The 16,377-nt window shown below is 41.0% G+C and overlaps 3 protein-coding genes across 4 annotated transcripts; 2 read left to right on the plus strand and 1 right to left on the minus strand.

Moving 5' to 3' along the window:
• Window positions 1-230: 230 nt before the first annotated feature.
• On the minus strand, window positions 231-7,239 carry LOC138627806 (uncharacterized). 2 transcript variants are annotated; one of them, XM_069710392.1, is made up of 5 exons: window positions 7,113-7,239; window positions 6,331-6,687; window positions 5,906-6,031; window positions 1,780-1,826; window positions 231-1,271 (listed from the first exon to the last, which is right to left on the minus strand). In XM_069710392.1, the coding sequence occupies exons 1-5, from the start codon at window positions 7,144-7,146 to the stop codon at window positions 1,131-1,133; spliced, it is 705 nt and encodes a 234-aa protein (XP_069566493.1). In that variant the 5' UTR covers window positions 7,147-7,239; the 3' UTR covers window positions 231-1,130. The 2 variants fall into 2 exon arrangements, with proteins under 2 accessions (XP_069566493.1, XP_069566494.1); XM_069710393.1 differs by having other exon boundaries at window positions 1,157-1,271; window positions 1,769-1,826.
• Window positions 2,254-4,063, plus strand: LOC138627804 (uncharacterized). Its single transcript, XM_069710391.1, has 2 exons — window positions 2,254-2,796; window positions 3,398-4,063. Exons 1-2 carry the CDS (start codon window positions 2,449-2,451, stop codon window positions 3,905-3,907), a joined length of 858 nt encoding a protein of 285 aa, XP_069566492.1. The 5' UTR covers window positions 2,254-2,448; the 3' UTR covers window positions 3,908-4,063.
• A 574-nt stretch (window positions 7,240-7,813) lies between the features above and the next one.
• On the plus strand, window positions 7,814-15,322 carry igldcp (Ig-like domain-containing protein). The gene is made up of 7 exons (XM_069710310.1): window positions 7,814-7,936; window positions 9,955-9,998; window positions 10,705-11,070; window positions 11,614-11,704; window positions 13,086-13,264; window positions 13,653-13,703; window positions 14,222-15,322. Exons 1-7 carry the CDS (start codon window positions 7,911-7,913, stop codon window positions 14,302-14,304), a joined length of 840 nt encoding a protein of 279 aa, XP_069566411.1. The 5' UTR covers window positions 7,814-7,910; the 3' UTR covers window positions 14,305-15,322.
• Window positions 15,323-16,377: the final 1,055 nt, after the last annotated feature.

Raw genomic sequence — 16,377 nt, forward strand, 5'->3', positions numbered from 1 at the left:
CCTTTTCAGATTTAAAAAAAAAACAATATTTGCTCCCAAAATGTTCTTTCAAATCATGATGAAATCTTTTTTGTTCACATTCTTGAGATGTTTTATAAAAATAAAAATGTTCCACTGCGTTTAAAAAAACGTGATTTTCCCAGAATGTTATTATTTCAGATTAAAATCATGTGTTTAATGTGACCCGACAGATCGGCTTCTTGTGCCGCCGCCTTCTTTTCTCTGGTCGGCACGTCGAACTTCTTGCTTCAGCTGAAATCTCAACAGATGAAAAGATGAAATGACGGCGAGACACAAACCTGTTCTTTAATAAACCTGCAGGACGAGTTCCACCTGTCGGTCGTTAACGGGACGTTTCGCACCTGAACGCAGCACATTCGGCACGACAGTCAAATCGATCATCTTTTTCATTTTAAATCCAGCTGCTATAAAACAGCTGGGAAGAACTAAAACATGTGATCTGGACTTCCACACTTATGACCTTGAAATATGTTTTAAATAAAAATTCATGTTGTATTAAAAAAGCTCTTAAAAAAATGTACTTCTGAAACGCTGATCAATAGTTTCACTGTTATATATTATATATATTATATAGTGTTGAATATATAAATATGGAGAACTTATGTCTTTGTATAGTTCCTACATTTAATGGGTGAAAGAGACAAATTTTATTTTTTTACAAAAGTTATTGGCGTTAATCTGCAGCGCCCCCTGGTGTGTGGAGGCCGGACTTTACAGTTTGTTTACATGTGAAAAACTTTGCTAATAAACTAAAACTAAAGTCTATAATCATACATGTGTCTTAAAATTAACAGAAACCATAGCAGGTTGAAAATAAATATCTTCGCTGCGAATATATGCTGGTAAAATATTTAAGTAAATAATAAAATAATTTTAGTACATTTTTTGTAATTTATACTCAGATTTCACAAAAGGAGTGATTTCATTTTTAGCCGTTAAACACGATTAACCATAATTTGTGTGAAACATAGAAAATGGGTTAAAGAAATTACAGCCTGTAGTTTACTTCCACACCAGCAGGGGGTGCTCAAACTCTTCAGCATTTACAGAAACTTGGAATCAAAAACAATATTTCTTTATGTCTGAATACGTTAAATAAAAAGCCAAGTCTATTTGTGGTCATGTGATCTCGTTGGGTTCATACGACAGGCCACAGTGGAGTATGTGATGTTCTCCTCGACCAATCCGGCTCGGCCCGAGGGGCGGGGCTTGTCAGGATGCTTCAGACTGGAGTAATGCAAAGACTCTTCCTGCAGAGACAAAAAAAAAACTGATTTCACTGCAGGTTGAAAAGACTTAAAGGTAAAATACATGTTTATGTATCAACAATACATATTTATTCATCTTTCAGTTAATACCAGCAAGGAATTAAAAGCTGGGACAGAAAACTGCAGTTACAGATAACGAAAACTAGAAAGAGGCGAAAACTTTATACGTTCAGTTCAATGAGAAAAATAAAAGTGACGATTTAAAATGGTAAATGGTAAAAAAAAAAAAAAAAAAAGCTTACAGACATTTTATGGTTTTAGATTTAAAACCTTTTTATAATTTTTAAGTATCTGTGAAAGCCTCTACTCAGCCTATTTAGTTCACTTGTTGTTTTTTCGTATTTTTTTTTTTACAATTTAAGAAAAACTGTTTCAAAATAATTGTGTTTAATGAAAAACAGACACGAAGAAAGCGCAGGAGTGTTTTTATGTTTAATGGAAGTTGATCTTTTTTTAGAAGAGTAAAGTTAGAGCGTGACCTTCTACTGACCTCTGCGACCCGTCTCACCGGACTACAGCAGCAAACGGCCGGTTTACCTGAAGACAGAGATGATGGACAGTCAGACAGCTGAGAGACGACTTCAGTGGTTGAAGTTGAACTAAATTAAACTAACTGTTTCTCAGCGTTCTGTAAATAAATGTTAAATATTCGTACAGAAAAAAGAATTACTGACGAACATAAAGTGAACATGTGTCTGTTTATTTGGGAGCATGTTTGCTTTTGATTCACTTCATAATAAAATTCAACAGTTTCTCAGGTTCTTCCAAAAGAAAATCTACAAAAACAGATCAAATGTAGAGAAATAAATCAAATGAAACATGACGAAGTCAGATGGAAGTTGTGTAAATGACCAGTGATCTGAGGACAGATCTCCCCCTCCTCCCCTCCTCCCCTCCTCCCCCCGTCCCGTCAGACCGGCCTGACTCACCTCTAAGTGAAAGTGAAAGACTGAAAGGAAACGAAGGCGAGTCCGCGCGCAGAAACAAGAGCTCTTCACTTTTCAGCCTTTTTTTATTCAAGAAACCTCAGACACGCTAAAAACTCTAAAAGACGGTTTCCCATCTCTCTCTCTCTCTCTCTCTCTCTCTCTCTGTAAAGGCGGATCAACGTTTCTTCGTCGCTTCCGGACTCTTCCTCTTCCTCTTCCTCCTCCGCGCCATGTCGGACCCCCAGCTCCGCCTGGAGGCCCTGTCGGCTCTGTCCGGCTGCAGCGTCGAGTCCACCGGCGGCGCGTCGCAGCTCTCCCCGCAGGACTTCGTCAACATCGTGGCCCTCAAACAGTTCTACAAGCAGGAGGGCTTCAAGGAGCTGGAGTACCCGAGCGTGGGCACGATGTCCCTGCGGGACGAGGACGAGGACATGTACAGCTCCCCGCTGGCTGTGACCAGAGGTCCCGCGGAGAGCCCCGCGGAGAGCCCCCCCCGCGCCCCGCCCCGCCCCACCGTGAAGGTCAACCCGCAGGACTTCTTCCACCCTCAGTACGACTACGACTTCACCAACATCAAGGTGAGTGGGCAAAGTTTGTAAAGATTCAGGAGTTTATCTTTGAAAATGAAACGTTGACCCACAAAGCATTGCTGTACCTGGCAGCGTGGTGGCGCTGTTGGTGCAACTTTATTTTATAGCCTGGAAGACATTCAGGCAAAAGACAAAATTCTCCCAAATTCGATGTCACTTGTTTGATGGCATTTATAGTTTTAGATTTTTGGCAACAACAGAAAAAGGCCTAACAAACATAAACTTTACTATTTAAATGTGGTTTTTTTGTGAAAAACGCAGCGAAGTAACGCGACAAAGAGTCGTAGCACAAAAGATGAATTCTTAACTTCATCCATTTGGTGGGAAAAAAAATCAATCACAAATTTTCAAATTGTTTTAAAAGACATTTTGTCGCCTTAAAATGAAAAGATGTAATAAAAAAAAGGTCTGATTTGTGTTGATCCTGCAGTTTCTCAGCGTGATCTACGTCTTCAAGACATTTTATGATCAAACGTCTTCAAGACATTTTATGATCAAACGTCTTCAAGACATTTTATGATCTACGTCTTCAAGACATTTTATGATCAAACGTCTTCAAGACATTTTATTTCCGTGAATAACCCTCCAGGACGGCAACAAGACGTTCCTGCGGGGCAACGAGCGCTACGTCCGGCCCTGCGGGTGGAACCGCGTCGCCCTGAGGGTCACGCAGAAGTACGACGGCGGGGACCGCTGGCTCGGCACGGGGACGGACGCCTGGCCCGTCTCCTACCACGGACACGACATGGACGGCTCCCTCGGCGTCATCCTGATCCGCGACGGGAACCCGGACGACGAGCCGAGCTTCCTGGACGCCGCCGCCGCCTGCCTGGTCGCCGGGGAGACGAAGGGCCGGGGGGTCTACTCCACCCCGGACGTCAAGGTGGCGGAGAAGTACTGCAAGACCTTCAAGTCCAAAGCGGACGGGAAGACGTACAAGGCGGTGCTCCAGAACCGCATCAACCCGGAGAAGAGGAAGACGTGCCAGAGGGAAGACATGTGGTTGGTGTACGTGCCCGAAGGCTGCAGCGACGTCCAGACCAGAGCCATCGTTCAGGAGTCCATCCGGCCCTACGGGCTGCTGCTCCGGCAGCTCTGAGTCCGACGGGACTCTTTATTAAACCGGCGTCTTTATGATCAACAAGAAAAACCTCCAAAAAAATAACCTCCTGTATTTGCTTTGGGATCAAGCAAATAGAGGCTTTAACAAACGTGCTGCTTAGTGGTTGGACGGGCGACAACCGGGAACCTGGTTTAAGAGCGTTAAACCAGGTTCCCGGTTGTCGCCCGTCCGCCCTTTCCTTCTTTCTTTCTTTCTTTCTTTCTTTCTTTCTTTCTTTCTTTCTTTCTTTCTTTCTTTCTTTCCTTCTTTCTTTCTTTCTTTCTTTCTTTCTTTCTTTCTTTCTTTCTTTCTTTCTTTCTTTCTTTCTTTCTTTCTTTCTTTCCTTCTTTCTTTCTTTCTTTCTTTCTTTCTTTCTTTCTTTCTTTCTTTCTTTCCTTCTTTCTTTCTTTCTTTCTTTCTTTCCTTCTTTCTTTCTTTCTTTCTTTCTTTCTTTCTTTCTTTCTTTCACTTTCGCCACTTTGAGAAGTCGAAAAAAAGTTGAAAAGTCCCGAGTTTCACGACGCGAACCATCAACACGAGGTTGAACGACCGGTTGTAAGAAGCTGTCAACTGTAATATCGATGCCTCTTCTCGGGGGGCAAATACTGACAAGAGATGTCTTTCAAATAACGTCAACGTACGGGAAGTTACGTCGGTAAATCCAAACTTTCCCGAGGAGTCTTGGCGCCTGAACCCGAACTACGACCGTGTCGCATTTTACTTAAATGGTGGTCTTTGGACAAACGTTGAGCGACTGATACGACCAAGAAGGTCAAAGTTCAAGGTGCGTTTTTAATGATTAACGTCCCGGTTGTATTCGTACCACGTGCCAACAGTAATTACCTTTCTAAAGGTACTAAAAGTGAAAAAAAAAAAAGGAAGTAGGAAGTCCTGAGAAGCGAAAAGGCCTTAATGAGCGTAGAAACGGTTCCTCGTACTCAGGAAACTGCCGACGAAGTCACGAGACCGAATAATTCTTCCTTCACTGCTCGTAACTGAGTAAGAAAATGACGCTTCTGCAAATTTAAAAGTGGTTTTATTCGTCTAACATTGTCTGTGGTGTGGGCCAGTTGTTGTTTTTATTATAACAATCAGTTCTTTTCTGTTTTGTCTGTATGTCTGAAATGAAAAGTAAATTAAAGAGTGCAAAGATCCTGGCGTGAGGAAACTCTTATAATTCGTGATTCTGGTATTTGACGTTATAAAACATAAACTCGTCTTTTGCTAGAATATTTGTAAGATTTTCATCTTTACCGTCATCTGTTTTGGAGTTTTGAATTTCGCCAAACACAAAGTTTGAAATCGTTAAACACTCACATCAAGACTTAAAGAGTTTTGGGAAAAATATTCCCTGTTCATATTTGTCAAACTTTGTTTTTTCTTTTTTGTTGTTGCAGGTTTTACTGTAAATAGTTGGTTCTCAAACAGATCAGAAGTACTCCGATGGATTACTTTAGAAATACTCATGCATTCAAATTATTATTCAAGTCAAAGTATGTAATATTCGTTATCAAAATATACTCAGAAGACCAAAATTATGATTAACTTTTATCTTTGTTATTTCATCGTGATTTGATGATATTCTGTATTTTTATAATTTTTATAATTAAAATACAATATTTGCCTTTAGAGTATAGATATTATGCTAAATGTACTTTAAAGTACCTCAAAAATTGGACCTGAGTCCATCACGGACCACCGTAGAGCTCAGAGAAGATCCCATCAGTTGTTTTGTTTTTGTTTTGAATTGCAGTTGCAGCAGTTCGCCACCAGAGGGCAGTAGAAGTACACCGACAAGTAGCTCTACTGTATTAGTGGTGGATGAGGCTCTCACGTGAAGAGCTTCCAGAAATAGTAAAAGTTCTGCAGTGAAAATAAAATGAAAGAAAATACAGCCGAGTTTTTCAAAAGCACAGAAGTACCACGCGTCGCCACCACCCGTTGCCATGACAACAGGAAGACAGATGTTGCACGCAGACACGGCGAGCCGCTCACCTGAGCGCAGGTAGAGTCCGACCACGAGGGCCGAACAGACGCTGGCGAGGAACGCCGCGACAACGCAGACGGCCGAACTCCAACACGGCGGCTTCGCTCCGTGTCCGGTCGACTCCCCGTCATCTCCTGGAAAACACAAACACAACAATAAAACAATGTCAACAACAAATCCTCCAATTAAAAACAGACTTCAATCATATGGATGAAGATAAAACCGACGTGAAGCTCGATCCGCTAAATCTGCTTCAAACTAGAAAGATGGTGACGGACAGAATCTGAACTGGAGGTTCATAATGTTCATAAACCAACGATGACATCACTGCTGGTTGATGACATCACTGCTGGTTGCTGATTGGTTCATACATGACAAACTGACTCGATACATTCAAGGAAAAAACGTTGTTATTGGTTGATTCGTTACTTACCGTTCACCGTCAGGAGAATTCCTCCGCCGACACAAACTCCCCCGACACACCGCCCGGTACAGAAGTACAGCCCGGCGTCGTCCTCCTGGACCTCCCAGATGTCCAGACGGACCGGGTCGCCGCTCCAGCTGACGTGACTGTCGTTGGCAATGTGAAACGTTCCCACGTCCACGCCCACCTTACTCCGGGTCACGGTGACCAGCGGCAGCAGCCGGTCCGGGCGCAGCAGGATCCAGGTGACCTCCTCGACGGACGTCAGGTTGCAGCTCAGGGAGACGTTCTGCCCCGTCCGGACCGCCCGGGCCGAGTGGAGAACGGGCGAGGAGGCCGACGGGCGAAACCCGGCCGCCGCCGCGCCTGAGGACAGCGGACGGGGAAGGGTCGTCAAAATGAATCAAGACGTGGTTGTAGGATCGCATCCCCGGTGCCGCCGTGCGCTCGGTATAAAAAGTGGACGTGGCTTGACAAAGTGAGAACCGCAGTACCACCGAGGGCCACTAGGGGCTCCAATACACTGGAAAACCATCAAGTTCTCTCAGTCAGTAAATATTTCCCACAAAGTCATCACGTGTGGTTTGATAAACTCCAGCGTTCATTACACATTAGGGACTCAAACTCAGATATTTTTTTGGACGGGGTTAAGATTTTATGAATAAAATCAAATATTTAATCAAATAAATTGAACGCAGGTCCTTGAAAGTCATGGAAACACCAGAAAACATGCTTGCTTGCATTTTTATAACAATAATAATAACAAAAATCAAATTTAAAAATGAACTTACAAAGCGAGGAGAGGATCCATGTGAGACCTGCCATTAAGTTAAAAACACATGAAACACCTTCCTGATGTGGTGGACCTGCCTGAGCTCAGGACCCGCTCGAGGTGGGCGGGGCCTTTACCGCGAGCCCGAACCCATCGGCCGATAGGTTTCGTTTCTCCGCTGGTCCGTCGAGCCACAGAAGGGAGTCACCTAACCGGAAGCTCGCTTCAAAATAAAACTTATTCATTTAATTGTATTTAATTTGTTGTATTTATCACCTTGTTTCCTCCTTTAGTTATAGTTTCCATTTTCCTGCATGTAAACCAGAATATGCATCTTGTTATATTTCATTATATTTGACTCAAAACATGATAATACAGATAATAACAAAAAAAAACCCCAAAAAAACAGAACAGATTGAAATAGATTAAGTTAAATATGGGACATATAAATATAATAAAACACAATATAAAAAGTTGCCTGAATAAAATAGTACTTTTTTAAAATTTCCTGCACTGATATTAAAATATTATTATTAACAATTATGATAATTCATGAATCCTGACAGCTGGATTCTGTACCGTATGAGGGAGGTTGGTCATGTTTTTATATTTGTTTTGAAACTCTCCATCTTATTTCAGTCTGAAATGTTATATTCGCTGAATCAGTGCTTTTATTTTGGCTTGTCGTCGCACACCGGAAGTCGAATAGGAGGGAATTGATCAAATACGATTCTCAACTGAGAAGGAAAACACGCGCAAGACAAACCGCACAGCGGAGGACAAAGGAGGAGTGGACCAAGTCTCCAACACGGACATCATGAAAACCATCCACATTTTCTTCTGGTAAGAAAAAACTGCACCTTATTTTGAAACGACCACTTTTTCTATGAAGCGCGTTTCAGTCTTTACACCTCTATTATTATTTTGAATTGTCTTTATGTCTACACATTATAATCATAAATATACTTTTTTTTTGGACACATCTCCGCAATAAAAGCTACGTTTTATTCACGCTGTGTCTATTTATTTTTTGCACAACTGCTGCAAACCTGCAGGAATATTAAAAAGAATTAGAAAAAAAGAAAAAGATTATGCAGCTGCTTCAGTTTCGTTTTCTAGGAAGTCAGTCAGTGTGTATAAATGAAACTTACCCTGCAGATCCAGTTGCTTCCACCCGACCCTTTAATGATCCTTTCACTTCTACTTATCAGCTCAGTGCTGCCAAATAATTCAAAATACAGCTGAAGAAATAAATGAGTGCAGTTCAAAACAGAGCAAGAAGCACAGAAGCATTTAATAAACACTGAGAATATGTATGGTAGGTAGGTAGGTAGGTAGGTCGGTAGGTAGGTAGGTAGGTAGGTAGGTAGGTAGGTAGGTAGGTAGGTAGGTAGGTCGGTCGGTAGGTAGGTAGGTCGGTCGGTAGGTAGGTAGGTAGGTAGGTAGGTAGGTCGGTAGGTCGGTAGGTAGGTAGGTAGGTCGGTCGGTAGGTAGGTAGGTAGGTAGGTCGGTAGGTAGGTCGGTAGGTAGGTAGGTCGGTAGGTCGGTAGGTAGGTAGGTCGGTCGGCAGGTAGGTAGGGGTAGGTGCAGGTAGGTAGGTAGGTAGGTCGGTAGGTAGGTAGGTAGGTCGGTCGGTAGGTAGGTAGGTAGGTAGGTAGGTAGGTAGGTAGGTAGGTAGGTCGGTCGGTCGGTAGGTAGGTAGGTAGGTCGGTAGGTAGGTAGGTAGGTAGGTAGGTAGGTCGGTCGGTAGGTAGGTAGGTAGGTAGGTCGGTCGGTAGGTAGGTAGGTAGGTAGGTCGGTCGGTCGGTCGGTAGGTAGGTAGGTAGGTCGGTCGGTAGGTAGGGGTAGGTCGGTCAGGGTCGGTAGGTCGGTCGGTAGGTAGGTAGGTAGGTCGGTCGGTCGGTCGGTCGGTAGGTCGGTCGGTCGGTCGGTAGGTCGGTAGGTAGGTGGTCGGTCGGTCGGTCGGTCGGTCGGTCGGTAGGTAGGTAGGTAGGTAGGTAGGTAGGTCGGTCGGTCGGTCGGTCGGTAGGTCGGTCGGTCGGTCGGTCGGTCGGTAGGTAGGTAGGTAGGTAGGGGACAGGCAGCAGCATACAGGTATATATATATATATATATATAGGATATATAAAATAAAGGTGTTTATATATATAATTTTAGGTAGGTAGGTATTATATATATATATATATATATATATATATATATATATAGGTCGGTAGGTAGGTCGGTAGGTAGGTAGGTCGGTAGGTCGGTAGGTAGGTAGGTCGGTAGGTAGGTAGGTCGGTAGGTAGGTCGGTCGGTAGGTAGGTAGGTCGGTAGGTAGGTAGGTAGGTAGGTAGGTAGGTAGGTAGGTCGGTAGGTAGGTAGGTCGGTAGGTAGGTAGGTCGGTCGGTCGGTCGGTCGGTCGGTAGGTCGGTCGGTAGGTAGGTCGGTCGGTCGGTAGGTCGGTCGGTCGGTCGGTCGGTCGGTAGGTAGGTAGTTACTTCATTAATCCCCGAGGGGACATTTTTTTTCCGCTGCAGCAGCATACAGAAGTATATATATATATATATATATAGATATATAAAATAAAGACTGTTTATATATATAATTTTAAATATTATATTATATTATATTATATATATATATATATATATAAACAGTCTTTATTTTTTTCACAAACAAACCAAAGTATGAATGTTAATGCAAATATAAAACAAGTTTTAAATCATGTTGGTTTCAAACTGCAGGTTATATTTAGGATTTATAGTTCCGTAATATTCTTCTACTATCATTATATTGTAGTGTTTTTATTTGTTTTCCCTTTATGTCACTATTAATCTGATTATTATCTAATGTGGCGTTTTGATCCTGTTTTTCGTTCAGGTTTTTCATTCATCAACAATGCTTCCTGATTGGCCTTTTGGTCGGTGAGTATCCGTCCGTATAATGTGGCTGTTTTTTGTTTTTTTCAGTTTTTGGATTACAGGATACGTTTTGTAAACAATCGTCAACACGTCATAAGTGAAGCTAAAATATCCCAGAAATGTTTGGTGGCGGTGCGGAGACGTAATATTGATGCTCCGCCCAGATATGAGGCCACACCCCTCGACTGTGTTGGGCTCCAACCGATAACTAATCAAAAACAAACTTGTTAGAGAAGTTATTGCTTGAAAATATATATATGACTGTATTAAAAGAAGTTATTTTACTTCTATATATTTTTTTGAGCATGGCTCATATGTGAACATGGAAGGGGGCGGGGCTAACAACCTGTACTGCAACAGGTACACCAGGGTGCGATAGATGTTATTTTTTTGTTCATAAACAAATATTGTGAATTTTTTTTAACAAACAAAAGTTATTAAAGAGCCCCTCCTGATATCATATAATATATAATAATAATATCAAAATCAGCCGCGCAACATTTTCTTCATTCACTAGAAAAGAAGATTCAAAAAGACCTGCTTTTGGGGGCGTGTCTTGTTTGATTGACAGGCCTGTGGTGCAGTCAGGTTACAGCTATCGGGTCTATCAGGTCTTTCATTTTCTTCAGGCAATTTCTCATTTAAAAGTTGTCCATATTTTTGAGGCAACTTTTTCTTACGTCTTCAAACTCCGCCCTCTGTCTCGCAGACTCCTCCCACCTGTCCTCCGCCTCAGAGTCGCCGCCTGTCACGGTGACGGCGGGTAACCGGGCGGTCCTTCCCTGCAGCTGGAAGTCTGTCCTGGCGGAGGCGACCCCGAGCGTCTGCCACGTCCAGTGGGCGAAGCGGGCCGACACCGTGTTCGAGCGGCGGGGGGAGGTGAGGTGGGAGGCGGACGGGTTCGAGGACCGGGTGGAGGTTCCCTGGGAGGAGCTCGGATCGGGGAACTGCTCGCTCATCATCAGCGACGTTCAGATCGGAGACGCCGGCCGCTACGAGAGCTTCGTGGTGGTGGACGGGACGAGATCCCAACGGAGACGCGTCTTCATCCGGAGCGTCAAGCTGTTCGTGTTCGGTCAGTCTTCAACGCATCGTTTTCCTCTCTTCTTCGTCTTCGTGTTGTCTCGTCGTTTCCACGGCGATACGAACTCATTCTGTCCTCCTTTTTTTTTTTACATGTTCGTCTAATAACCGTTGAATATTCATTCGAAGACTAAAGCCGACTTCAATTCTCATTTTTGCTGGTTTTATCTGAAATTCCACTTTTTCATATCTTTAATAAATCTCCATCTCAAAATTGAATTTCTCCTATTTTTTAAAATTTATTTCTACTTCATGCTAATTTTTCATCCTCGTCTTCCTTTTGATTTCATTTTCTACTGCGTCATTTTTATCTCATTTATTCTCCCCACTTTTCTAAAGATTTTATCGAGACTTTTTCCGTTTCTCCTCAACGTTTCGAACTCTCTCCTCACGAACCCGTTTTCTTTGCTCCGCGTCTCCTTTATATAATTTGTCAAAACTTTTCTTTCTCACTTTTCCTGTAGATTCTGATTTCTTGCCTCCTCTTGGTTTCTCACGTATTATTATTGATAAAGTTTTGTTTTTCTTTTCTCAGACCACAAATCCCACGAGTCGCGTCGCCCCGGTGAGGACTTGGTTCTGCAGCTTCACACCAGTCACTCGTACAGAGTTGTTTTCCAGGCCAGGTGAGCTGCAAACACATTTTGTTGGTAAAAAGAAAAAGATAAAAGTAAAAAAGACGCCACTTCCGACTGAATTTGCTCTCAAGTGGAAACGTTGCCGGCGGAGTTGCTGGTTTGACTGATTTGTTTTCCGTGCTCTAAACTTTCACCTTCTTTCCATGTCTCATCTCTGCTCCCACTGGAAACAGTTTTTGAACACTTAAATAACGCCGACTATAAAATGACTTTGCATCTGGGTGAAGTAGACTGAAGGTTGCTGGTAATTATGACTCATTATATAAAGGCTGTTTACAAAATAGGGCCGAGAGCGGGGGTGTCAAACTCATTTTAGTTAAGGGGCCACATACTGCCCACTTTGATCTCAGGTGGTCCAGACCAGTAAAATCATAGAATAATAACGACAATATTTCTCTGTTTAAATCATTGATGAAGGTTTTTGGATGATAAACCCTATTTTAATGTCTTTCTACAATAAACTAGAACCATAAAGACCAAAAACTCAGAATCAGTCCACTGTTTATCAGCCTGGATCTCCTCTACAGATTCCCTCACAGCGAGCTGCTGCCTCCGGAGCAGACGTCGCATTTACGCTGTTTTTGAAGCAATTACTGGATCCATTAAAAAAATAACAAAACGTTTGTACTCATAAACCTCCATATTCTCATAGGAATGCAATTTATGTCTTTCTGTAATTTTTACACTTAGCAAAGTCATCCGGCGGGCCAAGCTGGACCCCCTGGCGGGCCGGATCCGGCCCGCGGGCCGTATGTTTGACACCCCTGATCTAAACGGACAGAATGTGGGTTTTGTCATTGAATCCACACGTCTGCTGTTGAATCTGATTTTCTTCCAGATTTCATAATAATCGGAAAATAAAACAGTCAGACGTTTGCTGTGACTTCACGCAAACGTCATATTTACTCACCAAACAGCTCGTTTCAGAGAACTTAGTACACAAGTCACTTTTTATTACGCGTCTAAAAATGTAAATTACTCAAAATCAATCGTAAAGATTCTTTTTATTTTTATTTACATATAAAGTAGTCGTGTTATTGTTGGGGGACACTTAAAGCAAAAAAATACTCCAATCAAACTAATTGACTATTTATTTGGCTATTCACTCACAAACAGCTTTTAGGTGCATTACCGCCACCTTCTGACAGAAGTAACACCAACAGGGCGCCAATAAACTAAAAAATAAACTCAAAGGCAGATTTACTGAACTCTGTGACGTTCCCCAGATGATGAACCCTTTAGACAAACTCTACAACCTTTAGCTTCTCCACTGTAATAATGCACACTGCAGCCTGTGGGGGGCGCCGGTCTGCTGTGAGTCTTTTTGTTTTGTTCTTTTTCTGAACGGTTGTGAACTCGCGCTCCACAGGAACAGCTCCGAGTGGTCGGACGTGTGGATGAGGGACAATAAAAACACCCAGCATCTGTGGAAACATCCGCTGCTCAACCAGCTGACCATAAAAAACGTGAAAGGTTCGGCGGAAGGAACGTACAAAGTTCTGGATGAGCAGGGCCGAGCCGTCAGCACCGTGCAGCTCTCCGTGGAAGGTGAGTCCGACGCCCGACATCCCGGCGCTGAAAGCCATTAGTCCATCTTTTTGTTCAGCGACTTCTAATTTTTGATAATTAAGCCTCAATATTGAATATTCTTTCAATATCTTTGTTTTATAACCAAAAATGTAATATCATGTTTTCTTCTTTTTCTTAAAGGTACGATAACGTTGAGTAAAATCATTCTAAAAATATTTTAGGTTGACATTCTTAAAAACTTTTTTTCTCGTAAATTGTTTAATGTTCACAGCATGAGATTATTTCAGAGCACGATAATGTGCTTCGTACAATTTATCGTACCTAATAACAATAATTTGAATAAGACATTAGCGCACTTTGTCTGTATTTTTGTGTAATTTTGCGGGTTTTTTATTTGAATTTGCAGAAAACTCGACCGATCGCAGAATCCAGCAGATGATCAGAAGCGTACCAACAGGTGAGAAAACGAGCTGTACAGCGGTACAGCGCCCTCCGGTGGACTCTGAACCGCAAAGACGGTTTCATTACTACAAAAGACTAAAAACACTGAAATTACAGACTAATGTTAACTTACCTTCGTACACAACATGAATGCAAATCTATTGCCAAAGAAACAACAATTAAAAACAACATTAATTTAATGATTTTTAATCGAACTACAATTAAAAACTATTTTTATCAATTAATCTGACAGTTATCTTCTTGACACTTTTTTGTGGTCTATAAAATGTCAAAATAGCAACAAAACACAAATTAAAAATTTTGCCAGCTGATGTTTTCAAATTGTTTTTGCTGGGTCATAAAATCAAAACATTCAATTTATTGACTTAAAATTGAAATGCATAAAGTAAGAAAAACGATCAGTTTTACTGTTAACGGACATTTTGTATTTTCTAAAAACCTGAAGGAGATTGTGATGAAGAAAATCTGTTTCCATCTTTTGTTTTTAAATCGTTAAAAAAAATGTGTTTTCAGGTGACGCGGCCCGAAGCAGCTACTCGCTCGTCCTCCTTCCGGCCGTCCTCGTCTCCGTTTATCAGATGTTTCCTCTCCTCTGAGACGTTTCTGCTCAGATATAAAACTCTGCACACGATCGCCAGCCAGCGCTGAGAGTTAACGTCATCATCATGGTGTTTATTAACTGAACATTTAAACCGACGTCTCGTGTGTGTGTGTGTGTGTGTGTGTTCGGTGTAAATACGACAGATGAAGAAAAAAAGTTTCTATTTTTGTTGACATCTGAGGACCAAAATGTAAACATCACCAACATATATGTGCGTCAAACATGAAGCTCGAGTCAGGTTAGCTTAGCTTAGCATAAACCCTGGGAACGAATAGAAACAGCTAGCGTGGCTTTGTTTGAGGAACTTAACCCGAGCGGCAGCTCTGAAGTTCACACACCAACGCCGGGTTGACTATATGATGAGGCGCCTTTATTAAGGGTTTATAACCTGTAATTAGCGTTTATTAATGTTAATAACTCATTAATTACAGGTTATAAACTCCTATTGAATGATTTATTAATTTTAATAACGCATTCATTAAGATTTATAACCTGTAATTAATGATGTGTTATAACAATAAATCATTAATCACAGGTTGTAAACTTAATACATTAATTTTATTAATGTTAACAAATCATTTATTAAAAGTTTATAACCTCTAATTAAGGCTTTATTAATATTAATAAATCATTCATTAAGGGATTATAACCTGTAAATAATGATTTATTAATGTTAATAACTCGTGAAGTACAGGTTATAAACTCTTAATTAACGATTTATTAATGTTAATAACTCATTCTTAAAGGGTTTAGAAACTCTTAATAAACGATCTATTCATGATAAATCATTTATTAAGGGTTTATAACCTGTAATTAATGATTTATTAATGTTAATAAATAATTCAGGGAGGCAGGAGAAGAAATAACCACTGATATAAATGTACATAAAATAACATTTGATTTCCAGGAGTGCAGTCAAATTTTACAGATAATTATTGATGATGCAGCGAGTTTCTGGGGAAAAGTGACATCATAGTTTTAGTTTGAACTCGGTTCTGTATCCAATCTGAGATTTTATCAACGAATCAAACAATCAATACCGTCACCAGTTCGCTTTTCTTGTCTGTCAAAGTCGGACGGAAACATCGTGGTGGGTTTAAGGTCACCAACGTGTCATGATGTTTTGGAAAGTTTTTTGTTTGTCCTTGAACGCATCACAAAAACAAATCAGCGAACACAACAGACAAGAAACCTTCTGTTCAAATGAATAATTATAATAATCAGAATCTTTTCGTTTTACAAATAAAAGCTGAAACTAAACTGAAATAAAGCTGCAAAGATGAATTTAGTTTTCAGGAATTTTCTTGTAAAAATACTACAATATTTTTTTTCAGACTCAAATTAAAATAAAAAATTCTGCTTTGTTCAGTTTCATGTTGCTGAATGTTTAGAGGTCGAACACCTGAAGACATCACGCTCATGACTGAAATATTTGTTTTATAGATTCAATGAAAAAAATATCAATCTATAAATAATGAGTGGCATCTTGACTGATACATTTTAATTAAAATTAGAAAAAAAAAATCATCATTGTAGTCAACAGAAATGTAAAATCTGTAGTTTGTTTTCTTCCTGGAATTTGTTACGTGAATATGTCCAAACAAATGTAAATCTGTCTTCAGTAGTAAATATATTTGTGTTCTTTTGGAATCACACTAAATTGTTAAGTTTATATTTGTTTCTGTTTCTCAAAGTTCAAATAAAGAGATTTAAAAAAAAAACAAGCAGACGTGTTGGATTTCCTTCATTCGTTGTTCAAACACTGGAATGACTCGACACACTTGAACGCAACACGACGGACTGAACAGGTTCAGTTGAAGGCAGCAGCAGCTCGAATAAACAACTTTGGTTTTTTCTTTGATGTCAACAAATCAAAAAAGAGCCGAGCGGCTTCATCGAGCAGGAAGTCGACTCGTCGCAGCGATTACGCAATGATCTGCGATTTATTTCAAAAGAAGCTAACAAATATTTCATCGGCATCTAGTCGCCGTCTTCTTCTGTGGTTTAATTGGTGCTGACTGGATTTAAAAGAGTTCGTAGCTTCAGGTCTGTAAAATGGTTCTGATCC

This window comes from Brachyistius frenatus, unplaced genomic scaffold (genome assembly GCF_029030835.1).
Source record: "Brachyistius frenatus isolate BFR_SWC_R1_liver_20210118 unplaced genomic scaffold, ASM2903083v1 Contig_91, whole genome shotgun sequence".
NCBI classification, from domain to species: domain Eukaryota; kingdom Metazoa; phylum Chordata; class Actinopteri; family Embiotocidae; genus Brachyistius; species Brachyistius frenatus.